Source organism: Camelus dromedarius, chromosome 17, assembly GCF_036321535.1.
Source record: "Camelus dromedarius isolate mCamDro1 chromosome 17, mCamDro1.pat, whole genome shotgun sequence".
NCBI classification, from domain to species: Eukaryota; Metazoa; Chordata; class Mammalia; order Artiodactyla; family Camelidae; genus Camelus; species Camelus dromedarius.
In genome coordinates this window covers 27,479,077-27,505,186 of record NC_087452.1, presented here as the reverse complement: position 1 = coordinate 27,505,186, position 26,110 = coordinate 27,479,077, and the positions used below count along the sequence as shown (strand labels likewise).

The window sequence follows — 26,110 nt, the reverse complement described above, 5'->3', positions numbered from 1 at the left end:
AAGATGGCGCCCGGAGGCTTGTTAAAAATGAGCTTGCCCTCTCTCCTGCCCTTGACCATCATGGCTTCCTAGGCGTCGACCACGTGACTCCCCGACTACGGCGCGGCAGAGGGGTAGGAGGGCCCTTGAAGGGTGCGCGTTCCCGTGGCGGTGCACCGGGTAGGTTCAGTCAGAGTCACTATGGCGGCCGGCGCTGGCAAGGTAAGCTGAGGCGGCGGCGGCGGCGGCGAGGGAAGCTGGACCCGTCGTGGCCTCTGGGCTCCCGATCCACGCAGCCCGTCTGCGGAGAGGTCGGCCCAGGTCGTGACCAGTCGCGGGGGCTGGCTGGGGCGGGCTGAGAGGGGCGCGGGCTGAGGCGGGCGGGCACCGGCGCCTGACGGCCGTTTGTTTTGATGTTTTTCACACCAGGTCGGAAAGTTTCCTGCCTCGTCGGGCACAGCCTGAGCGTGTCCCGCCGGCCGCGAGTGGTGGAGGCTGCGGCGGACCCAGCCCGGGGCCTCCAGGCCTCTCCCCCAACCTCCGGGCCAGCCTCCCTCCCCCACCTCCTTGTCCGTCGGGAGCTTCGGCTGCAGTCCCTGAGATGCGACCCTCGCGGAGGAGACCCTGAGAGGAGGCGGCCGGTGTGCTGAGCAGAAGACAGGAGCCCAGGAGTCCAGGCGTCCAGGGAGCAACTTCCTACGGGCCGAGACCCCGCAGCCTCCCCAGGGTCGCGCCTCGCTCGGTGCGCACCGGCCTGCGGAGCCGGATCCCCGCCCTGGTCGCGGGGACGCCCGCCAGGTGCCCCGGAGTCCCGCCTTGGCCGCTGCCCGCGCCCCCGCCGGTCCCCGCTTCTCGTGCCAAGAACCCCAGCCATCTCCGCCTCGGCTCGTGCTGGGGACCCCGTGCCACCTCCCGGGCGGCCTCCGCACAGGAGGGGCAATGCAGACTGTCCCGCTGGCAGTTTAGACCCCCTCGCCGCCCCCATCGCCTCTCGTCCCTCCACTCCCGAGGCCCTCAGAGGTGCTCAGCTACACCTTTCTTCCGCCCGAAAGGACCTTTCTGGCCGCACCGAACCGACCCTTCCTTCATGCTGCAGTGCTGCAACATTTCCGCCACCGAGGGGGAAGAGCGGCCGCGATCCCAAACAAAACACAAGAATTGGTGTGTGACTCATCTGCTTGGATACCTCCAGTCCCCAAACTGTCTTCCAGGAGTTTTCTTGGCCGAAGCTGTCCGATGTTTGAGCCTTTTCTTCCCAAGGAGGAAGATGGACTGAAAGCTGCCAGTTGGGGACTTTTTGTGATCAAGGAGCTGCTGGGTTTTAAAGGAGGTGATGGGGCTTGCGCTGGCTTGTCTTCCCACTCAAGTGAAGAGTTGCTGATGTTCACTGGTTATGCTTAGACAATGTGCAGTTTGCTTTAATTTAAAATTTTGGGGGGGATAGGGGTATAGGCTTGTGAAGGACAGTCCGGATCCGGTGGAACTCCTCTTTGTCCCTCGTAGGAGAGACACCCCCAAGTCTGTCCTCGATGCCGTCAGCCTTGGCCATCTTCACTTGCCGCCCGAACTCGCACCCGTTTCAGGAGCGTCATGTCTATCTGGACGAGCCCATTAAAATCGGCCGCTCTGTGGCCCGCTGTCGACCAGCTCAGAATAATGCTACCTTTGATTGCAAAGTGCTGTCAAGGAACCATGCTCTCGTCTGGTTTGATCACAAGACGGGCAAGGTAATGTCACTCCGTTGTCTAACAGTCTTTACTTTTCGTTTCTCTTTGCTCTTTCTGCATAATGTATGCAGGATGCCAGGGTCTGCACCCAGAGGAGACTTAGCAAGGCCAGAAACCAAGTTTTTGTGTGCCTGGTTCTAGTGGAAATTTGACTGAGGTGGTTGAATGGAAAACAGAGAAGGTATTGTAATTAAATGCCTCGAGAGGGCGATGGCATCTTGATAACGTGGTCATTCCCAGTGAAATCCCAAACCCTAAATCGTTTTAGAAAACTAGATAGTGAAACTTGGCTTTTTGCTTTCAGTCTTTTTAGAAAGGTGAATTTGCAGTTCCGTGCTTGACGAAGCAAGCAGCAGTTCCTAAAGCAATGCAGGGAATCCTTCTCCAGTATTACACTGGGGCTGAAGTGTCTCAGTGGTGAGATGTAGTTAACACAGTAGTTTTTAGTTGAGTTCAGGTCAGGGCCTTTCTAGCAGAGACAATGTTTGTGTAAATTTACGCTTTTGAAAGATTTGATGTATGTTTATGAAGGAATAATTTGCAATTATCAAAGCCAATTTAATTAAGCAAGAACAATTGTAACTTTACATTTTCAGTTTTGTTTACAAGTTGAGTGAACATATACCAGTTGTTTTCGAAAATCACTTTTTGCTGTTCCCTGTAGCACTGATTGAGAATACTTAATGTGTACTTAACAGAGGTTATATTTAAAAATCAGTGTTAAAAATTAATTTTCTAAAATTGTATCCAATTCTGTCAGCTATTGCATTACCTAGATGTGATAGGATGAATTTAGTGCTCTTCATTTTAAGCGTTACCATTTTGGCATTTTTACATTGCCATCCTGATTAACTATACATGTGGGTGCTTATATTTTAAGAATACAAGAAAAAAATTGAGTAAGACCCTTTAATTTTTAAAACTCTGTGTGTGGAGAATGTCCTAAAGAGCTCATTTTTGTGCTTAAACCTCAACTTTTAGTTAAGCTACCGAATCAGTTCCAACTTAGAGTAAGTTATGTAAGACTAATAAGAATATCTCGGGTTTCACCTCCTGACTTTTTGCTCACTCTTTCTGAATTAAATGATTAAGTCTTTTTAAAAAAAAGAATTTAAGTCTTCTTTTAGAAGTGTTTTGAAATGAAAGAAAACTGAGCCTCAAAAGGAAGAGTACTTCTGTTCCTACTGTATTAAGGAATTATTATATAAATCATTTTTAAAAGAAAAGAGAAAAAGATTGCCCAAGTGCTGTGTGTTTGCATAATACCTATATCCTACTCTGTGTGTAGGATGAGAACTGAAAAGTGTGTTAATTTTTCTGTATAACATCAGATGCTCATTTACCTGTGGAACAGACCCTTTTTGTCCTCCCTGGAAACTAACGTTTGGGTGCCTGAAAGACCTCATAGATTACCCATAGTAATTTAAAGAACCATTCTTTACAGCAGTCAAATTCAAGCATCTGTTAACTGCTAGTGCCTTAACAAGCTTTTACATTTTTGTCTTTTTTATGTCCCTTGGCAACAGTTAGGGTCCAACTTCATCAGATAATAGGTTTGCTTAAAGTACATATTCTGTAAATGTACGTTCTTTACTTTGATTCTGTACTCTAAGGAGGCCCAGATTTTTTCTTTTACTTATTTGAAAAATAGTGATTACATGAACAGTGTTTCTCATGCTTATGCTAAAACCCCCACAGGAGGTTATTTTGAGCTGACCAAGAATAGATCAATAGTGTTTGTTGTATAAATTGAGATAATATGTTAAAATTTTGAATGGAATTTGTTATTAGAAAACCTTTAAAAAATACACAGCATATTTCTACCATTTGAAGTCCACCCTTGCTTTATTAAGCTAAAACACACTCAGTATATGAAGCCTTTACTTTAGGTATAAATATAATTATTGATTATTATACCATATAATCTATTTAAAACAGGTAACCTGTCAGATCCTGCCAGGTAATCAAATTGTTTTGGAAGGTAACTATTTAAAATTTAGGTTTGGTGGGGAGGGTATAGCTCAGTGGTAGAGTGTGTTAGCTTAACATGTACGAGGTCCTGGGTTCAATCCCCAGTACCTCCACTAAATAAATAAATAAAATTTATGTTTGAGCAAACAGTAGGCTTTTACCGAGCATCTGTTATATGCCAGGTATCATGAAGTACACAGTTACACAGTTACAAAGAAAACCCACAGTTTGACCAGATACCATTTATTGTTTTCTCTGTGTGAAGTTTCCAATATGAGGATTTCTGCTATAATTGTATCATAACAAAAGTCCTTGGGGCCTAGTATATAATCCCAGCAAATTTCTTTGTACAACTCTCAATCCTTTCTGTCTGTAGGCATTGCCTCAGGCAAGGTCCTCCCCACCCCAACCTCTCTAAACCTCAGTTTTCTCTTCTGGGAATAATAGTAGGTTCTATTGTTAGGATTGAGATAATCATGCAAATCACTTATCACCCTATTCCTGGCAACCCCCCCTTCCCCCCTTTTTCCTGGCCCTTATTAAGGGCTCAGTACTTAGGGAGGAGGGTGTAGCAAGGGAAAGGGAACCATATAGGCAGCTCTTTGCAATTTGCTCTAGTGCTGTGGAATCTTAGGAAGGTAATGAGATGCTTTCTTTCATGTGATGGCATATATAGAAGTTTTTTAAAAACTGAAACATACAAAGTTGAAAACTTTGTCCAAGAACTTTGGCATTTTACCTGGGAGGTGGAAAACTGGGATAAATGCCTTTTGGTTGACTTTCAACTTGTGATTCTTTCATTCTGCATTGGCCATTATTGGAGGACCATGAAAAGCTGGGAGAAGTAATAAACACTTCAAACTTACTGATTATTCAGGTAATACATGTACATTGTAGCAACTTTGCAAAATATAGGCAGATGGAAATCTGGGCGACACTTTTTATTGTTAAGTACATGGAATGTGTTATGGTATTTGAAAGCTGCCTGCTGAAGAGTGACAGGTTTGCCACAAAGTGGAATTTAATAAGCTTCCTTAAATCACCTCTTCAGGGATGTAGCAGTTGGATATTGCCCTGTTTGGATTCTGGCCCTGTGTATCATCCTTCACTTCTTTTTAGAGGTCAAGTTCTTTAATTAGATGGCAGGTAATAGAATGGTTATTAATCCTTCTGTTGACTCAAGGTACCACTGAACAAGCAAATCTACCCATAGGGTGGTTACAAAGAAGCAGTAGTAAGTAGACTGGCTCCTTCTGATTTGGTTGGCCCTATTTGATTTGAGGCTTTGTGGACAGGTGATAGTCTAGTAGTTGACACAGTAGTCTATTTGCAGTCTCTCTAGTTCACTCAGTAGTAAGTAGTAGTAGTAGTAGTTGTCTACTTCCAGTTTCACTTTTTTACTTGAATTCAGTGCATATTTTTGAGCACCTGTTCCATCATGATCTGTTTCAGTGGAGGGCATAGTGGTGGGTGGGGGCAGGGGAGAAAAAGACAAAAATTGGTAAGAAATTGTTACTCCTTTCTAGAGGCTTATCTTTTGGATAGAGAGAATGATTATACACCTTGAGAACAGTTGATTGAGATAAGATGATATTATATAAGTTTAAATGACAGGAGAGTGATGGTGTTTGAATTAGACTTTAAAATAGGGGTAGACAGGTACAAGTTAAGAAAAGGTGCTTTTTTGGGTTCTGTTTGTGTATGAGGCAGTGAAGGTAGACTAAAAGAGACAAAAGCAGATAATTTCGAATGAGTTTGGCATCTTCCAAACACTGAGGAAACATTTTGTTGGATTAGAGGGTCTTTTTGGAGAGTAGCTATGGATGAACATTCATTGTATGTGATAGTTTCATGTTTGTGCCTTGCTTTTGTACTTAGTTGTCAGACCCTGAGGAGAGGATCTCTGCCTTATGTGCCTATTCCTTGTTATTTCATATAAAGTAGTTGTTAATTAACTGAGTAGATGGTGTGACACCAGGTTGTGGAGTGTCTTTATTACCAAGCTAAGGACTTGGACCTATGGGCTGTGGAAGGCCTGGGAGAGGTCTGTGCAGAACATTGACATACCAAAGCCATTATTTAAGAGTGATAAAACAACAGTATACAGAGAGACCTAGTGCAAAGAAAAATGAGTAACTGTTAGTGTAACTAAACTTACTGTGTACTAGGTGCCATGCCCTGTTCTAAATGCTTTACATGTTAACTTATTTCACCTTAAGTATCTGTTTAAGATAGGGATAGATGCTTACTTTTTCCACATTAACATATAAGAAAATTAAGACATAGATTAGACATTAAGTTAACTTGCTCAAGTACATATAGCTAGTAAATGGTAGAGCTGGGATTTGAACTGAGGTATTCTGACTCTTGAATTCAAACTCTTAACCACTTTGCTATTTTAAGGCTTTGTAACACTTTAGATATGATATCGTTTTGTAAGGGCATGGGCCGGGTTCACAGTAGGAATAAAAATGATTAAATGCCAGAAAATTTAAAGAACAACAGCAAAAAACAAGTGTATTAATTTGTCTATAAGGATTCAACGAAGAGAGAGTTTCCTGTGTGGACCGGAGATTTTAGTGAAGGTTTCATGGTTGAGATGGTTTCATGGATGAGATGCAGTTTGATCTAGACCTTAGGACTTTTTACTAGGGCAGAATCTAGATAGAGCCAGACAGGAAGGGAGCTTTGTGTGGGAAAAATTGCTCAAGTAAAGGTTTAGACGTCGGAATGGTGTGGCACGTTCCAAGGACATTGCAAGAAAGTCATTGCAAAGGAGGAATCTCAGAATTTGACACCCAGGATTGTTTCTTCTTCCTCCCATGTGACTGCAGAGATTCTGGCCTCAGCTTTTGAGAGAGTGGCAGATCATACATTCATTGGTTTTGTTTATTTATATGTTGTTTCAACATACCCAATTTTTGTGTTGACTAGAAGTTAAAAAGGTCATTAAGAGCTGTTTTTTTCTGAGAAAGACATGTATTTGACACATTATGTTTAATACACATTAACGTAAACATGTGCAGAATGCCAGGTTGTATATCCAAAGCAGATAATCATTTCCTCCTACGTTACTTTTCACAGTGATGGAAAGTTCATGAAATATTTTATCTATTATTTCAAGTTGTTAAAAATACAGATGGTATATACATTTAAAATATTTTTGTTCTACTTAGTTATTAGACTTTAATTCTTAGATTAAATTTACCTTCTCAGGCTCTTGTTTGGTTTTCTCAAGTGGTATTTATGTTAGAGCTTAGTATATATTCTCTTTTATAAATGAGAAGGGTGTCTGTCATTTGGAGCTGTAAGTGAAAAGATTGTGAGATTGGCTTAAAATTTTTTTTCTTTGCTTTTTATTTTATTTTTTGTTTTTTTTATTTTTGGGAGCGGGAGGCAGTTAGGTTTACTTACGTATATATATATTTTTAATGGGGGTACTGGGGATTGAACCCAGGACCTCATGCATGCTAAGCACACAGTCCACCACTGAGCTGTATCCTCCCTCCCAACCCCTGTAAGATTGGTTCTTAATGTATGTCAGTAACTTGAATCAAGAAAAATGGTGGCATTTGTTAGCTGCAGAAATGTTCTAAATGTTCTAAAGACTCTTTCCTGCCCATGCTTCTCTCACTACCGATTAATGAACAGTTTATACTCCTGCTCAAAATCTAGGTTGTTGCCCCATTAATTTCTAGCATGATATTCAAATCCTTCAAAATCTGTATCTCATTTCCTTTTTTTCCAGCTCCATTTTCTATTACGCTTTTTTTCCTTTGCCCCAAACTCTATGCAGTAGCTCCGCGACAGTGCTCACTGTTCCTAGAACAAGTGCCTTTTTTGCTGTTTTGTCTTCCAGAATGACCTTTCCCCTTCATCCCTTGAGGCCCAGTTCCAATGTGAAATCTTCCCTGACTCCCACTAACTGAAGAATTAATTGCTTCTTCCTCTATACTCCCATAGAACTTTATATATAATTTCATTATGAGACACAGACAGCAAAATAACTATGATGCAAATGTACTATTGCTCTGCCAGATGTGAGCTCTTGAGAGAACAAGGGAGTAGGCACTACATAAATGTTTGAATGGGTGAAATGTGAACAGTGGAGCAGTCTGTATTTCTGCAAGCCCTGAGGACGGTCAAAGGACAGAAGGTCATTTGAGTTAGTTCTTAATTTGAGATCATAGACTTAATTTCCAATAGGTAGTCTTTGTGTAAATCATTACTTATTGAGAATGTGCAAGGTGCATTGTTAAGTGTTTTAGAATCATAGATAATCTTGTGGTTGGTGATACTAGTTTTGAACTATACATATATATCCATTCTTATGCAAAATAATACTTTTATTTTAAGGGTTTAATAATATTCAGAGTGCTTTCTTATTTCACTTGTTTTAGATAACCCAGGAGGTCAGTAGAGCAACTACAGACTGGATCCCTTTTATGAAAAAAGAGTTTGCTGTTTAGAGGTTATTTTCACAAGGTCGTCTGTTAGTAACTATGGTAGTTGGAACCAGAATCTAGATTGTTTTCCTCTGAAGTAAAAGCCAGTTGCTATACATTTATTCTGAACTATCTTATTATGGAATGAACAATTATTGTAATGAAAATCTGTCTTTGCTCTCTTGAAAGGTAATCTAAGCTATTATTTTCTGGTATACAACTAAAAAGCTTTTCGTATGACAGACTTTCAAAGACTGAGAGAATCCGAGTTAATTATTTCTCTGAGTCAACTAGTATTCTTTAAACACACCTCTACTACTCCTAGCAATAAATATATTTTTTCTAGGTTTGGGTTCAGGCAGCTGATTTGGATTTGAGTGTTTATGCAAGTGAATGAAACAGCCTTGGAAAAACTTGTTTGCCATGTAAATTTTTTATCCTTTAAAGAGAATAGCTGACAGATGTAAAGGAGAAAAAGTAGTTTATATAGGCACTTGAGAACATGGAAGCTTTTGGTAATTATACTGTATCCTTTGTCAAATATACCATTTGGGTTAGATTTTAAAGACATAAGAAACTGTGTTTTTCTTATTTATTTGTAGGAAGATTTTATCCATACCTTCAGGCTTATAGTTTTATCTACATTTTATAGCTACTGACATGTTCTAGTTGATTCAAGTAGAAATGAATATCCAATATGGACTTTCAAGCTATTCTTATTTTTTCATTTACACAAATGTGAATATAGTCTTATAAAAACTGAAGCAATAGGGAAGTATATGGAGAATATATATGTTCTCCTTTATATATCCTCTTCCCTTTCTCCAGAGTAACTTATTAATAGTTTGGTGTGTAATTGTCAGAACTTATCCTGTGCATTTGTCTACTTGGGTATGCAGATAAATAAACTTTTTTGTTATTGTTACTTTTTTTCATAAGCTATTGGATCATAATTTTAAATGTACTTTTTAAAGTGAATTGTGTTAAGCTTACCTGAAATGTGTTAATATGCTCTGAGTTACTACCAGCATCCAGACTACTGTAAAATATTAATATTGTTTTATCGAGCACTTACCAGGTGTATGCTGAGTTTTATGTACATTATCTGTAGGTAGTATTATTATCCTCAGGATGAGAGAGCTGAGGTTCAGAGAGGTGAAGGAATTTGTTCAGGGTTACACAGGTAGTAGGGAAGTCAGAATTCAGGTCCTTGTCATCTGATTGCAAACCGCATGCTCTTGATCACTATATTGCTTGCTACCTGAGCACCTCCACACTCTTAATCATCGTTATTCTCCTCACCAAGCTGTTAGTGAACAATAGGTCAAAACAAAAAAAAACACTGAAAATAAAAACTTTATTGTCTATTAACTCTTAGATATTTTGGTAGCAAATTACTGTAGAGTTTTAATTGATCAGTTTCTCAAACTATTTATTCATCATTTAAAATTTTACAATTTGAATAAAAGCTCTATATGTAAAGATATTGGAATATCACTGTTCAGCTACTATAATATACTAAAAAGATACCCTTTATTGGGCAATTGTTTAAATCTTTTTAAAAAATTATTTTTGATTTTTTTTTTTTGGTTGGGGAGAGGTAATTAGGCGTGTTTGTTTGTTTGTTTATTAGTGAACCCAGGAATGAATCCAGGACCTTGTATATGCTAGGCATGCGCTCTACCACTGAGCTACACCCTCCCCTCTTATTGGACAATTTTTAAACACTATTTTTATTTATTGAAATATTGTTGACTTATAATATATTTTTCAGGTGTACAACATAGTGGTTCACAATTTTTAAAGATTATACTCCATTTAAAGTTATTATAAAATATTGACTATATTCCTTGTGCTATGCAATATATCCTTGTAGCTTATTCTTTTAATACATAATAGTTTGTACCTCTTAATCCCTTACCCCTATCTTTTCCATCTCCCCACTGGTAACCACTAGTTTGTTCTCTATATCTGTGAGTCTGTTTCTTTTTTGTTATATTCACTACTCTGTTGTATTTTTTTTTTAAGATTCTACATATTAGCGATAACATACAGTATTTATCTTTTTCTCTGTCTGACTTATTTCACTAAGCATAATACCCTCTAGGTCCAGCCATGATGTTGCAAATGGCAACATTTCATTCTTTTTTATGGCTAAGTAGTATTCCATTGTATGTATATACAGCACATCTTTGTGCATTCATTGTTGATGGACACTTAAGTTGCTTCCATATCTTGTCTATTGTAAATAATGCTGTTATGAACATTGAGGTGCATGTATCCTTTAGAATTAGTGTTTTCATTTTCTTCGGCCGTATAGCCAGGAGTGGAATTGCTAGATCGTATGGTAATTCTATTTTTAGTTTTTTGAGGATCCTTCATACTGTTTTACACAGTGGCTACACCAATTTACAGTCCCACTAACAGTGTACAAGGGATCCCTTTTCTCCACATCCTTTGTTGGTTAATTTCTAAGTTTAGTATGTTTGGAGGTTGTATTTTAAATTATCTATCTATACTGACCCCCATAAGTAAATCTAATTTAGAAAAATGAATATATTTTGTTTTTTAGTTGTTTAAATATAGAAATATTAACCATATTATTAGATTTTAGTTATAAGTTTCCTTCCACATAAAAAATTCAGGGATGGGGGAAGAATATAGCCTAGGCACTAGAGCACATGCTTAGCATACACAAGGTCTTGGGTTCAATCCCCAGTACCTCCTCTAAAAATAAATAAATAAACCTAATTACCTCCCTCCCCCTGAAAAAAAGAAATTCAGGGATAGAAATAAGATCATAGTTATGTTACCAGTATAGCTATGATAGCTATGTTGTAGAATAAAATTTGTAGTTTTGAATTTTTTGGGAAAAGTTTGTGTAGCAAAAAGGAATGTTATAGTTACTATATAACTCAGCAATTCTACTCCTAGGTATACACCCAAGAGAAATCAAAACATACATCCACACAAAAACTTGTATAGATGTTCATAGTCAAAAAAAGTAGAAATAACCCAATGTTCATCAACTGATGAATGGATAAATAAAATGTGGTATACTATATAAAGGATTATTATTTGGCAATAAAAAGGAATGAAGTATTGATACACCTACAACATGATGAACCTTGAAAACACTCTGCTAAGTGAAGAAGCCAGACACAAAAGGCTATATATTGTTTAATTCTGTTTATATGAAGTGTGTAAGATAGGCACATCCATAGAGAGAGAGTAGATTAGTGGTTGCCAGAAGCAGGAAGCAATAGGGAGTGTGATGGTTAATTTTATATGTCAACTTGGCCAGGCTGTGGTGTCTAGTTTTAGGTCAAATACCAGTCTGGATGTTGTTGCGAAGGTATTTTAAAAATGTGATTAACACTTAAAGCAGTAGGCTTTGAATAAAGCAGATTATCCTCCAGAATGTGAGTGAGCCTTATCTAGTTAGTTGAAGGCCTTAGGAGAAAAGACTGAGATTCTCCCAAAGAAGGAATTCTCAGAGAGCCATCATCCTCAAGACAGCAACAGCAGTTCTTCCTTTCTCTAGCCTGCAGGCCTCCCCTGCAGATTTCAGACTTGACAGCCCCATTATGTCATGTGAGCCAATTCCTTAAAATAAATCTCTCTTTGTGTATATACACATCCTGTTGGCTCTGTTTCTCTGGAGGACCCCAACTAATACATGGAGTGCCTGCTAAACGGGTATGGGTTTCTTTTGGGGGATGATCAAAATGTTACAAAATTGATGGTGATGATAGTTGCACAGCTCTGAATTGTACACTTTCAATCAGTGAATTGTATGGTATGTGAAATATAACTCAAAAAAGCTCTTATAAAAGGAACATTAAATGGAGTAATAGTTTAGTGACAGCAGGTTAGCGTGTAGGAAGTAGAACTATGTAAAGCTAGTTAGTGTTCAGTGTGGGTAGGATTAGCAGAGCAGCTTTTCAAGTACCATGTGACTTAATTTTTGTCACTACTTCCTTAGCATGAATATCTTACTCTTGTTTTGTTTTAATAAATTTAGTAGATGGAGAGTGCATTTCCAAATTTAACTAAATTTGTTGAAACAGGTCTAACCAAGAGTAAGACATTCACACTAAGGAAGTAGTGACAAAATTTTGTATTATTGAGAAAATGTAGTGCCAAAGTCTTAATGTGGAAGTTGAGAGATGGTTGGAAATATACAGTTTAAAAGTCCCATCTGAACCTGGAAAGCTTAAGGTATTTTACTCACCAGTGAATCTTTTGGGTATGCATACCCAGAGAGTGCAGTAAAATATTGTTAGAATGAATGATGTCGTCTTGACTTGAGGGAAGTATTTCATTTAAATTATAGTTGAATGTATACTGGGACCATTCCTAGTCTTTAACAAGTATCTGAGTGTTTCATGCATGCAGTGCAGTGTAGTGCCCATAGGTAGTACTGAAGAACATAATTACAATACAAATAAGGCCAACAGTAGAAGCATCTATGAATCATTGTTTCCAAGGAGCTAAGGGAATGATGTATTCCTTCCCCTAGGACTGGGGGCAGAAAGTATGGAAGGAATGAAGAGGGCTTCCCAGAGAAAGTTGTTTTTAAGCTACTGTTTGAAGAGTGAGGGCTTTACTCTCTGGATAAAAAAGAACAGGGCATTCCAGCCCTATGTGTTAAAGACAGAAAAACCTGAAAGAATGATGTATTCTGGGAAATGCAAACCCAGAAATTAACAGAATTGAGAAGGGGAAAATAGAGCTGCTATCAAATCTTGGGGGTAATTGAGCACCACTGGTAGACGTCCCAGGGGAGGCAGTGTGTCTAAAGGCTAAAGGTTCTAGAGTTGGACTAGTTGAGTTGGAATCCTGGCTCCACTACTTGCCAGATGTGTGACCTTGGGGAGTCTCTGCCTCAGTTTTCCTCATCTATAAAAGGATGCTAATAGGGGGATTCACCTCATAGGACTGTTGTAGAGATCATGAAAATTCATGTAAAGCAGTTAGCAGAGTGTTTGGCATAGAGTATGTACAAACAGTCCCTGACTTATAATAGTTTGACTTAAGATTTTTCAACTTCATGATGGTATGGAAGTGATATGCATTCAGTAGAAACAGTACTTCAGATTTTGAATTTTGATCTTTTCCTGCAATATGTAGTACAGTACTTCCTTGTGATGCTGGGTGGTGACAGCAAGCTGTGGCTCCTGGTCAACTATGCAATCACAAGGGTAAACAACCAATACACTTACAACCATCTGTACCCATACAACCATTGTTTTTTAGTTTCAGCATAACATTCAATACATTATATGAGAGATTCGACGCTTTATTATAAAATAAGCTTTGTGTTAGATGATTTTTCCCAACTGTAGGCTAATATATATGTCCTGAGTACATTTAACATAGGCTAGACTAAGCTATGGTGTTTGGTAGGTTAGGTGTATGAAACGCATTTTCAACTTATAAGGGGTCTGTCTATTGGGATGTAACCCCATTGTAAGTCTAGGAAGATCTGTACTCAGTAACTTGTGACTACTTTAATTTTTCTTTACTGTTTTAGTTAGTGTGTTTGCATAGTAAGACCTATGTGCTTATTTCCCATTAGTGTGCTTTTTCATTGTTAAAAAGATTCATTGGTGAGTAAAGTTAATATCTTAAGCTTCCCATGTTCAGATGGAACTTTTAAACTGTTTCTTTCCAACCATTTCTCAACTCCCACATTAAGACTTTGGCACTACAGCTTCTCAATAATATCAACATTTTGTCACTACTTTCTTAGTGTGAATGTCTTACTCTTGCTTAGACTTTTTTTTCTTAAGTATATATATATATATATATATATATTTTATTGAAGTATGGTCAGTTCACAGTGTGTCCATTTCTGGTGTACAGCATAATGCTTCAGTCATACATGAACATACATATATTTGTTTTCATATTCTTTTTCACTGTAAGTTACTGCAAGATATTGAAAATAGTTCCCTGTGCTATACAGTATAAATTTGTTGTTGGTTAGACTTTTGTCTCAACAAATTTAGTTACTTCAGCCTTTGAGAAGCTTATTTAGAGTTTAATTGGGAAGCTAAACTAACCCCCAAAAGAACTAGGAAAGAATTAAGTTCTAAATGGGATTAAGAGCCCTATGTGATGAAGGTGGGAAAGACTTGAATTGGATCTTGAAGATTTAGGGTAGAAAATAACAACTGTCCTTGGTATATAAAGATCTGCATAAAAGGCTTAAGGCTAGACGAATGGTCCGAAGGCAGGTGTATGTTACGGAACCCTGCTACTGGATTGACCGGGTAGTTTAGGTTAAATGACAGATGTGAACTTGAGGTAGCTTCCCCTTCAGGAAGGATGTGGAGGCACAAAGGTTGATTGGGCAATAGGGCAGAAACCTTCAGGGAATCAAGGCCCAATCCCTGGGATTAAGAATCTTGGATTTGTAATTCTGGAGAAAGCCAGGCCTCCCCTTAATCCAGCCAAATAGCCCCAGTAACTAAACTGGTACGTTCTATAGTGGGATATAAAACGCCCATCTGCTTTAGTATACTGACTTCATAATATAGTGATTGGAAAGTGGTGAGGATTAGATTCATAGTGAGTGGACAAAATTTAAAGTTTCCAAAGTATGATTTCTTGTTTTAAAGATTTCTCTCTCTTGGCATATTAAGATATTGCACTTATGTGCCTCATTTTAAGGTGTATTTTTTGTCAGTCATTTTAAATTCTGAATACACTCATTTAAATACCATTTCTGATATTGCCAGAAGTATAGATTTACTATTTTGAATGAAAATGAAATGAAAGTTACAACTTAGAGGGGAAGGGTATATAGCTCACTGGTAGAGTGCATACTTAGCATGCATGAGGTCCTGGGTTTAATACCCCGTACCTCCATCAAAAAATAAAAATAAATGAATAAAATAAATTAGAAGCTTAGATCACTGATTAAAAAACTTCTCTTCTAATAAAAGCATGTAATACTATAACATAACTGTTTTGATAAACAACTTAACATTGTAATAATGCGAAACTTGTGTATACCTGGTGACCCAGCAGCTCTTCACCTGGATATGTACTCTAGAAAAACTTTTTTTATAAATCTGTATCAGGAGACTTGTTCACGCATGTTCGTAGTAGCATTTTTCCATAATAGCAAAAACTGGAAATAATCCAGATGTCCATTGACAGAAATCTTTAAAATTTACACCATGGAATACTGTACAGGAATGAACAACAGCTGTGTATATCAGTGTAGATGAATCTGAGAAATTTTGAATGAAAAAAGCAAGTTGCAGAACAATACTGAAATTATGATGCTAGTTAGTATAAAATTTAAAAATCACAGTACTCATTCATACATCTATTTTGCTACATATATAGTAGTAGAATAGTAAATGTATTTCCTTGTGAGGGAGGCAGCGAGTAAATACAAAAATAGCTAAATTTTACATAATATATGCTGGAAAGTGTTTCAGATACTTTACAAATATATACTTATTTAATTCTCATAATTAAATGAGTACCTGTTGTGAAGCAGGCACTATTATTCTTCTCATTTGTAAATAAAGTAACTTATAAATAAGAGTGCGTAAAACCTTAACTTCCCCAAATCACATTGCTAATAAGTAGTAAACCTTGTAATCAAACCCAGGCAATCTGGCTCCAGAGCCTGCACTCTTAACCCTTAAGCATATTGCTTGTCCCATGGGAGGGGCAGAGAGGGGATTCTCAAGGTAGTTATGTACATGGATATTTCTCTTATTATTCTTTAGTTCTTATTCATATGTTTATGTTTATTTTTATATGTATTAGCTATTCAATTAAAATAAAAAAAATTAAAATGTCAAGCCATGTGAAATGCGATATAAGAAACACACCCCTAAACTGTACCCCAAATGAAAGGTTAGGAAGTCAACACTTAATTTTCTCTAGCATGTTTCTAGATACTAATAAATGATGAAATATTAAAAAAATACAGATGATGTGTTATTAATGTTTTTTATCCTGACGTGGGTGATAGTTAAAAGAATATGTTGGCTTAGTGGTGAATTATCAAGCTGTACACTTCTGATTTGTTCACTTCTTTGTTGGTATTCCATACTTTAATAACTTCTTTATAATAAAAATGTCAAGATTTTTAAAATTCTGAAGATTTCTTATTGCAGCTACATAATGTATATTTTTCTTAAGATGATCACAAGGGGATTATAAGATGAGTTATAAAGAAAAGGGGCTGACTTTTTGAGATTCTGCTTCAATGTAAAGTCTTAGATAAAGAATGAGGAAGCTGTCTATATACTGATAGGGAAAATTCTCCAATCTATGTATTGTCAAACAAAATGCATAACAAAACAACATAACAAACAAGGCACAGGACAATGTATATAATAATCTACCTGTTGTACAAAGGAGGGAAAGTAAGAATCTGTATTTGTCATTTATTTGTTTATGCATAAAGAGATCTGGAAGGATACATCGGGAATTAGTAACTATGATTACCTGTGAGTGGGGACTGGAATAAGGAGATAAGGAGGCAGGGAGACTTTTCAGTGTATGTACCTTTTTAGTTCTCTTGGAACCATGCAACTACACTACCTACTCTAAATAAATCAACAGCAATTTATTAATTTAAAAAGAAAGTATGTTTAGGTTGGCTCTTTTAGGTAGATTCAGATTTATGTCCTTGTATTTTGAGACACATTGATTTATTTGTTGGCTATAGGATGTTCATTTCAAGGAGATTTGGTTTTATAATATCTTGAAATAGAGAAAATTTGAGAATACTATACAGTTGATTAATAAGGGCTTATGTTCAAAGAGGACTTTTTCAGTTAAATTTTAGTCTTTCCAGAGTCTCTCCTTTTCCAGTGTTATTTCAGTTCTTTTTTGATTACCTTCTGCGTCTTTTAGATATTGTATACATATACTAGAACTTTCCTGTTAATAAGGAGGCTTTTAAAAATAATATATTATGTTTAAACAGTTGTATAAGTTAAAAACTGCTTTGGTACTATGACTTTCTAAGGTTGCTTAACTTAAACACTATCTTTTCCTATTTTTTATTTTAGGTGGCCAGAGTGTTCCTTTTTTTCTTTTTAAAATTTGTTCTTTTAAGACACATTTTATATGCATGATAAAAAAAATACTCTTCAAATGAAAATCTCCAGAAATTGAAATGGAGATTAATAACATAAATCTGTACTATTTTAAGGAAGTTTTTAAAGCCGCTTGCTTAAAAACTGGTCCAAAATTAAATTGAAATAAAGAGTTGTTATTCTTTTGTAGAGATAGTGAAAGAAATATAATATGCAACCTCAGCTGCATATTAGAGTCATCTGGAGCCTTTAAAACAACACATTGATGCCTAGTCTCAATCCCCCAGAGTTTATGATTTAATACTTATAAATTATTCATATTTTAAAAATCTGTACATTGTTAATATCTATGAAGATGGTGTTGGCAGCATGACTATACTAATTTGAGGGAATACTGAGAAGTGAAAATACATTAACATAGCCGTACATCTCTGTAGTAAGTGGACTAAGGTGACAGTTTTTGTCCTAGGCATTTATTTTCCTATTTAGATTCCTGATATTAGCTAAAAAAAACCAAAAAAACAAAAACCCTACTTAAAAGAAAAAACAATACCCATATGATCCAGCAATCCCATTCCTGGGCATATGTATTTGGAGAAAACTCTTAATTTTAAAAGATACACTCACCCTGAAGTGTTCATAGCAGCACTATTTACAGTAACCAAAACATCGACAGATGATTGGATAAAGAAGTTGTGGTATGTATATGTGTGTGTGTGTGTGTGTGTGTGTGTGTGTAATACTACTCAGCTATAAAAAGGAATGAAATAATGCCATTTGCAACAACATCGATGGATCTAGAGATTATATTAAGTGAATAAAGTCAAGACAGAGAAAGACAAATATCATATAATATCTTTTATATGTAGAATCTAAAAAAGTGACACAAATGAACTTATTACAAAACAGAAACAGACTCACAGACATACAAAACAAACTTACGATTACCAAAGGGGAAAGCATGGGGGAGGGATAAATTAGGAGTTTGTGACTAGCAAATACACACTAATATATACAAAACAGATAAACAAGGTCCTACTGTACAGCACAGAGAACTATATTTCAATAGCTTGTAATAACCTATAATGAAAAAGAATATATATGTATAAGTAACTGAATTACTATGCTGTATACCAGAAACTAACACAACATTGTAAGGCAACTATACTTCAATTAAAAAAAAAAGCTGGAAAAAAACCATTAAATTAAAAAATTTAAAAATACAGAAAAACCCACACATGCAGAATATCCTGTGTGATTTTTTTGGGCTAGTGATGTTTGTAAACTACCCATACAGATATTATAGTGAAGTGTACTTGTAAAGTGAGTATGTAACTCATTTTGAAGTGCTGTTATAGTTTTAGGTGCTTTGGAATAAAAATAGTATCACTGTTTAGGAAAATCTGAAAGACTGAGACTGTTGGTAGTATTAACTTAATGTTAAAATTTCTGTTCCTGTCACCTGTGTGGTTTTTAGTGCAGGTATTCCAGCGTGGAATAACATGCTGGCAAGATTTAGCAATCATAAGCATTTACTTGATTTCAGAGGTTTTGAAGTACATCTCTTAATCTGTATAGATTTGGGATTACACCAGTTGTATTTATGCCATAGTTTCCTGACACCCCAAGGGAATGAGTCGTTTTAGAAAATGAGATTTTCTGATGAGTTGAAAATTTTTGGATGGAAATTTTTCTAAAGTGATTAAACATTCCCTTGTTATCTTGAATGGCATAAAGGACATAACCTTTTCTTAGTGACTTAGTTGTATTTACTAATATTTAGAGGCATTAGAGGTTATAAGTTTTTTATCCCAGTGCTAAGTGATGTTAGAGTAGCAGTTTAAAAATTACTGAATTGTGCATTTTTATGTGTTGGTTCTCCTGGGTTATTTGTGTTTTCTGTGTCAGCCATTCCTATAGAAACTGTTTAGAAACAAAATCACTAAACATGTGTAAATATGAACCTTTGAGGAAGCATGTGAATTTTCAGTGCGTTGACTTGGACATCTGCCCCCACACTTCTCTTTCCTTTCTGGTTATCAAGTTAATATGTGGCAAGTAAAGTGATATTATTGGAATCTTTGATAAATATATTGTGAAACCTTTTAGAAAAATGTTAAGATATTTTACCTAAGATCAGGTATACAAATGGCCATAGGATCACTTTAGCTTTTCTTTACAGTATGTTATTTTGATTTCTTCAACTTTTAAAAAATTTAACAGTATAATTTGTTTCTATATTACATTTTCAAAAATTTTAGTAACTGTGTAGCTTCATTTATTGGAAAATACATGATGGGTACCTTTATTGTTCTCTCAGCAAACATTTATCAGTCTTCGACTGCTGTGTGCTAGAGATGAAAAAATAAGTATCTATCTTCTTAAAGTCATACGTCTATTTGAATAAGACAATAAAAAACCTTTAGTGACATGCCTGGGTATTATGATATTATAGAGGAGAAGTAACTAATTCAGTATGTTGATTAGCTTATGCTGCTTATACTGTGGTGATAACCCCAAGCCTTTAGTGTCTTGTAACAACAAAGATATATTTCTTTCTTATGTTAAATGTTTAGGTAGATGGGAGCTCCATCCACAGTTGTTCTCCTTTCTGGGATTTAGGTTGAAGGAGCAGCTCCTATCTGGGACATGCATGTTCTGGTAGTAGAAGAGCTATGCAGAGCCATGGAATTGCAGTTAAAGTTTCTGCTCAGAAATAGTACATATCACTTCCACTCACATTTCATTGGCCGAAGCAGGTCACTTGGTCAAGCATGACACAATTGGGTAGGGAAGTATAATTAATATTCATTTAGGAAAAAAATCAGTGGAATAACTGAGTATAGTCATACAATCTACTACACTCAGCTTGCTTCCCAACTCAAAGTGAAAATTATGTAGCCTTGGAAATGGTCAAAGAAGAGTACATTTTTAGCAAAAATAAAGTTTTACAGTCCCTTATGAGTATTCTAATATCCATAAGATAAATGGTTTATATCTCTCAGAGAAGAAAAAATTAAGGCAAAAAGAAATTATTATTTGAAGTATTGTTCTTTTTATGAGAGATAGAACACTATACCATTAATACACTAGTTAGTGTCTTCCCCTCCTCCCCCCAATATTTAGTATCTTTTGTGATTAACTCTGACATTGAGTAATGGGGCTTAGTCATAAGTGATTTTTTTCCCCAAACATCTATTCAAACTACTTTATCTTGCCTATTCATTTGCCTTGTCATGGTCTGAATCTATATCAAATCACATTTTTAAATAAAACATTGGGATAGATTAGTTCATAGGGTCAAACATTAAAGTATGTATGTATGTATTTATTACTGAAATATAGTCGATTTACAGTATTAGTTTCAGGTGTAAGACATAGTGATTCAAAATTTTTATAGTTTATACTCCATTTAAAGTTATCAGAAGATATTGGCTCCATTCCCTGTGCTGTACAGCATATCCTTGTAGCTTATTTATTTTATACATAGTAGCTTGTACCTCTTAAACCCCTACTCCACTTTCTCCCACCTTCCCTTTCCTTGTTGGTAACAACTAGTTCTCTGTATCTGTGAGTCTGTTTATGTTTGTTATATTCATTCGTTTTATTTTTAGATTCCACATATAAGTGATAACATACAGTATTTGTGTTTCTCTCTCTAACTTATTTCACTAAGTGAAATACCCTTTAGGTCTGTCCATGTTGTTGGAAATGGCAACATTTCATTCCTTTTTTTTATGGCTGAGTGGTATTACGTTGTGTATATATACCACATCTTTATCCATTCATCTGTTGATGGACACTTAAGTTTTTTCCATATCTTGATTGTTGTAAATAATGCTGTTATGAACATTGGAATACATGTATCTTTTTGAATTCGTGTTTTCATTTTCTTTGGCTATATACCTTGGAGTGGAATTGCTGGATCATATGGTAGTTCTATTTTTAATTTTTTGAGGAACCTCCATACTGTTTTACATGGTGAATGCACCCATTTACATTCCCACCAGCAGTGTACAAGGGTTCCGTTTTCTCAACATCTATGCCAACATTCATTATTTGTGGACTTTTTGAAGATAGCCATTTTGACAGGTGTGAACTGATGTCTCATTGTGGTTTTGGTTTGCATTTCTCTTATGATTAGTGATACTGAGCATCTTTTCATGTGTCTGTTGGCCACCTGTAAAACATTAGAGTATCTAAAATAGAGAGTGACATAAATTACATAGCATTTGCTTATTGGGCATCTCTTTATTAAGCATCTCCTATGTGGCATGTTTGCTAGCCCCAAGAGATACAGGAATGAAAGGATATGACCCTTGCTTTTAGAGATTCTGCATAAGTGAACACGTCTACAGATAATTACAATACAATGAAATAATTGCTAAGAGAGGTCCTATTCAAGTGAACTGCAGTAGAAATGTTGAGGATGGAATGACCAATTAAGAAGGCAATGAAGAAGGGAATAGAAAGGCTTCTCTGGAGGTGACATCTGTAACAAGTCTTAAAAGAAGAGCAGGTTTTAGCTGCTATTTATTAATGCTGACTAAAATGTACTTCCCCCTCATTTCCATGCAGGTTTTAGCATGGAAATGAGGGGGAAGTACATTTTAGGCAGCACTAATAAATAGCATGGGTGATAGATTTATTAGTACTGATAGGAATTATTTTGTGTGATTGTGTGTGATATCATTAGGGGAGGAACAGAGTATCAGGCAGAAAAGGTAGTTTAGGACTAAATTATGAAGGATTTTAGTGTCAGCTGCTTTTTCCTTTAGGGCAAGTGGTGAGGAGTTCCAAAAAAATTTTAAGTAATAGTATCACATGGTTAGATCTTTGTTTTTAGAGCAGCAGTCTTGATGATAATGTGGAAGACCCTGGAATTGTGCTTAGAGGCAAGGAGACCCAGTAGAATGATATAGTAGAAAGGACAGTTAGAGATAAATTCCTGGAGTGCAACCAAGTTATCTGAGTTGAGTGAGACAGACTTGGGAGTCATCAACCAATGCAGTGAAGGCTGTAGGAAATACTCCTAGGGAAATTTGTACATCTCTAGAAAAGTAGAAGCTAGGAAAGAACCCTGGAGATGATCAACATTTGAACTGCTGTCAGGGAAAAAGAAAACAGTTGGAAGAACAACCAGAGAGGTAGGAGGACCAGGGAAGATTAGATTTGTGAAATACAAGGCAGGGGAGAATTTTTGAGAAGATACTCCAATGTCACCTTATAAGAGATGAAGGTAGTCCGTGAATTTGGTGGGTACGCGTCTCATCAGTGATTTGAGGGCTGTTCAGAGTGGTGGGTATGGAAGCTCACTGGCAATTTAAAAACAGCTCTGAAAGTGCTTGGCTGAGTGGGTGCACAGGCTAATTAAGGGCATTTCCATATGAAAGATATGTGTGTGTATATTTAAATGGTGATAATTTTTTCCGTCCAGTTTTGATTTTTGCTACTTCCAGGGAGACTGGTGGTTTCTTACATGCTTTAGGGGAAAATGTGAAATGAGAAAAGCCATATAGGTCAAGCACTCCCTATCTATATTAATTTTTTGATAGACTTAAATCTAAGTTGAAATTTTATTGAGTGCAATATAATTTGTACAAATGTGACATGTCAAAAATATATAGAAATGGTAAAACTTTGTAATTCCACCCAAATAAGAAATTACTTAATAGCCATAGATGATATTCTATACTACTTTTTTGATGTTCTGAGTTTTTAAAGCTAGAAATTAAAAAAAAAAGCTAGAAATTTATCTTTGTATTCCTGTTGGTAGAAAAAAAGTACTTTTATGCAGAGTTTGTGTATATATGTGTGTAAATGTGTTTGTGTGTGTATAGCTGGATGTATGAATACATATCTAGCTCTTACTATGTCCAAAGAACCTGAATGAGAGACTCTCTCAGGACTGCTTTAAAATGGGGATGATTGAGAGTTATTTAACATTTAGCCAAAATTAAATGTTTTGTATAAATTTTATAATACTGAGCAGAAGGTTAAATGTTTTAGTAGCCATCCTGACAAACATATACCTTTTAAAGAATGGTTATAGGAATTTATAGACTAAGGTTTAAAAAAAAAAAAGTGAAATACCATGGTAAAATTTGAATATTTTTGTTTTAGAGATAAGTTTTGTGAATGATCAAATTCTGTTACTTTTTATATTACTTTGATAACATTTTCTATTTATATAATTTTATAATAGTTTAGTATTCTTGTTTTTCTGGTAGGTGCTGAATATTTGACTATTTATTAAAATGTACTTTCAACATTGAGTAAAAATGAAGATACCAAGCAATTATTATTTAAACATGTATGACTAATAAGTCTCTGAATTTATATTATGTAAAATGAAGTTATGTATGTGGAACTGTTTTATAAACGAAATGGTTAGAAACTAGTTAATTTTAAATATAGGAGAAATACTTAAAACTCACTCTAAATTTAAAGGAAAAACATAGTAAGTTACTTTGGAGCAAAGAGGTCAAATAAAATATTTTCAGTTTCAGAGAGTTATATCCATGAATAACAAGATAATAAAGATATACTGAAATATATATTTTAAATACACTTTATGAGTTCTAGGATGGAAAAACTTACTTTGAGCAAGGGGGAGGGGAAGAAGGAGATTTTGAAGGAATGATTTTTTTAGGTGTTTGGCCCAGTATAAGTATATAAGCAGCAGTCTTACTTTATAAAAAAATGTACCATTTTATTTAGCATGTGTTGCAGTTCTGAACCTTAGTAGTTTTTGACTTGCACAATGTTTTCTATTGTAAAGCATGTATGTCAAAACCCAGAATTTGCACTGTCACTTCCTTAGTGTAAATCCGGCTCGGCTAAGATAGTATGCCTGAAACAGAGTGTAAATATCTTAGGGTCTTAAAAAACAATTTGAGAACGAAAAAAAGTGAAGGTATGGTTAATTTTCTAATTCATGACTATTTAAAAGTTCATTTCAGTATTTTCAGTATAATTTTCAAAAAACTATCAAATGAACTCCTGTATCAACAGAAAATGCCAAAAATTGCTTAAGTTTTGTTTTGTTTTGTTTTGTTTTTTGGCATAGCATTAAGTTTGTTCAGGTTAAATATTCAAAAATTATGTTTTAATGAGTAATAGAAATCTCTCATCCTTGAACCAATTTATGTTCTTTACTAGATTTTAGGGTTGAAACTGAACCATGTAAAGACATACATGTTTACTAATGGAAAGCAAAGCAACATTTCATCTCAAAATTTGCTTGATATTTTAGATTCAAATAAAGTTCTTAGAGGTAAGTCTAAAACAGTATTGAGAGATGAGAACAGTAATGTGAGAGGTATAACAGGATGTGTTAGTGGGCTATCTCTTCAGTGTGTTCAAAAGGAATTGTTTACACTTGAACTACAGCTTTAATTGAATGTCTATTGCCTGCAAGTATCTTTTAAAAAGAAATGTGAGGTGAAATGATTAACTAGTGACATTTGTCATTATTCTAACAATAGAGTACTTTGATTTAAAGAATAACATTCTGTAATAATTGTGTTGATAAAATATTTAAATGCAACCTTCTTAGTGACATTTTTATATAAAACACCTTTTGTTTTGTTGGTATTGATTTTACTATTTATGTGACAGATATAGAAACATTTCATACATGTATGCTTTAAAATAAGATGTCTTTTTTTTTTTAATTGAGGTGATTTAGTTTTTAACATTGTGTATTTCATGTGTATAACATTATATTTTTATTTCTGTATACACTACAGTGTGCTAACCACCAAAAATTTAGTTTCTATCTGTTACCATATAATTGACCCCCATTACCCATTCTGCCCTCCCTCTCCTTCCCCTCTGATAACAATTACTGTGTTCTGTGTATCTATGTGTTTGTGTTTGTTTGGTTTGGTTTGTTCATTTATTTTGTTTGTTTTTTGTGTTCCACATATGAGTAAAATAATATGATATTTGGGTGGAATAATATGATATGGAATTGCTGATATTTTTTATTTCCATCTGAAGATGTGTATTTTTTTGATTCTCCATGTAAATTTGTAAGTAAGGTAGCTGGATAAGGCATTGTTAGAAGCTGTCCTTATTGTTACGATCTTTATCACTGTATAGTAGTTTTTTCTTTTCTGTTATCCTGAATTGAACTCCTTAAAGCTCAGGGATTTTGTCTTCTGTGTTCATTGTCCTAAGTTTAGTTAGTTTTGAATAGGTTTTAACAATTAGGTTTTATATTTTCTCCTTAAGTCTCTTTTATATTGGTTTTGTCTGTTGCATTTTACTTAAATCTTTGTCTTTAGGGGATTTTATCTTCTGTGTTGTGCGTCCCTGTAACTTGACCATGTTGGATTCTAAGTGTATATAGTTATTTTTACCATTTAAATAGTTAACTCTTTAGAAGTATATGGACTCATATTTTTCATTTTACTGGCAATGTAAAAAATAAAGGATATTTATGATTATGTTTAAGCATTTAATAACCCAGGTAAGTTACCTAAGCTTCTTGTCTGCTTTATTTTAAGGGAAATTCTTTTCTTCCCTGAAACTCTAATTTTAGAGCTCAGTTATCTCTGGCTCTTCATTAAAATTCCATTTCTAGATGTGTGGAATTCTCTCATCTAGATATGAACTCATAAAACTTACACACAATATTCTATAGACTGCAAAATTGTATTGGATTCATTTAGCCAGTATTATTGAGCACTTCCTATGTGCTAATAAGCACTGTTCAAGTTAAACAAAATAAAGTCCCTGCCCCCATGGAGCTGACATTCTAGCGTGCAGTGTGCCATAATCTATCTTTCATCATCACCTCAGCCTATTTAGGACAAATGGAAGTGCTTCTGATTTATTGACATGCAATCCAACATAGTTCAGTTTATCTTAACCTATAAATTTGCTATGTAAAAGAAATACTATC

The 26,110-nt window shown here is 35.8% G+C and overlaps 1 protein-coding gene across 35 annotated transcripts in view; it reads left to right on the top strand.

Moving 5' to 3' along the window:
* Positions 1-1,508: 1,508 nt before the first annotated feature.
* Positions 1,509-26,110, top strand: part of SLMAP (sarcolemma associated protein) — a 121,764-nt gene continuing 97,162 nt past the window's right edge. For 34 of the 35 annotated variants that reach the window (XM_064496398.1, XM_064496399.1, XM_031470611.2 and 31 more), the window contains exon 1: positions 1,509-1,706. In XM_064496398.1, the coding sequence (XP_064352468.1) occupies positions 1,509-1,706 (198 nt within the window). Of the gene's footprint in view, positions 1,707-24,025; positions 24,116-26,110 lie in introns of those variants that run through there. The other variant, XM_064496400.1, reaches the window with a different exon arrangement.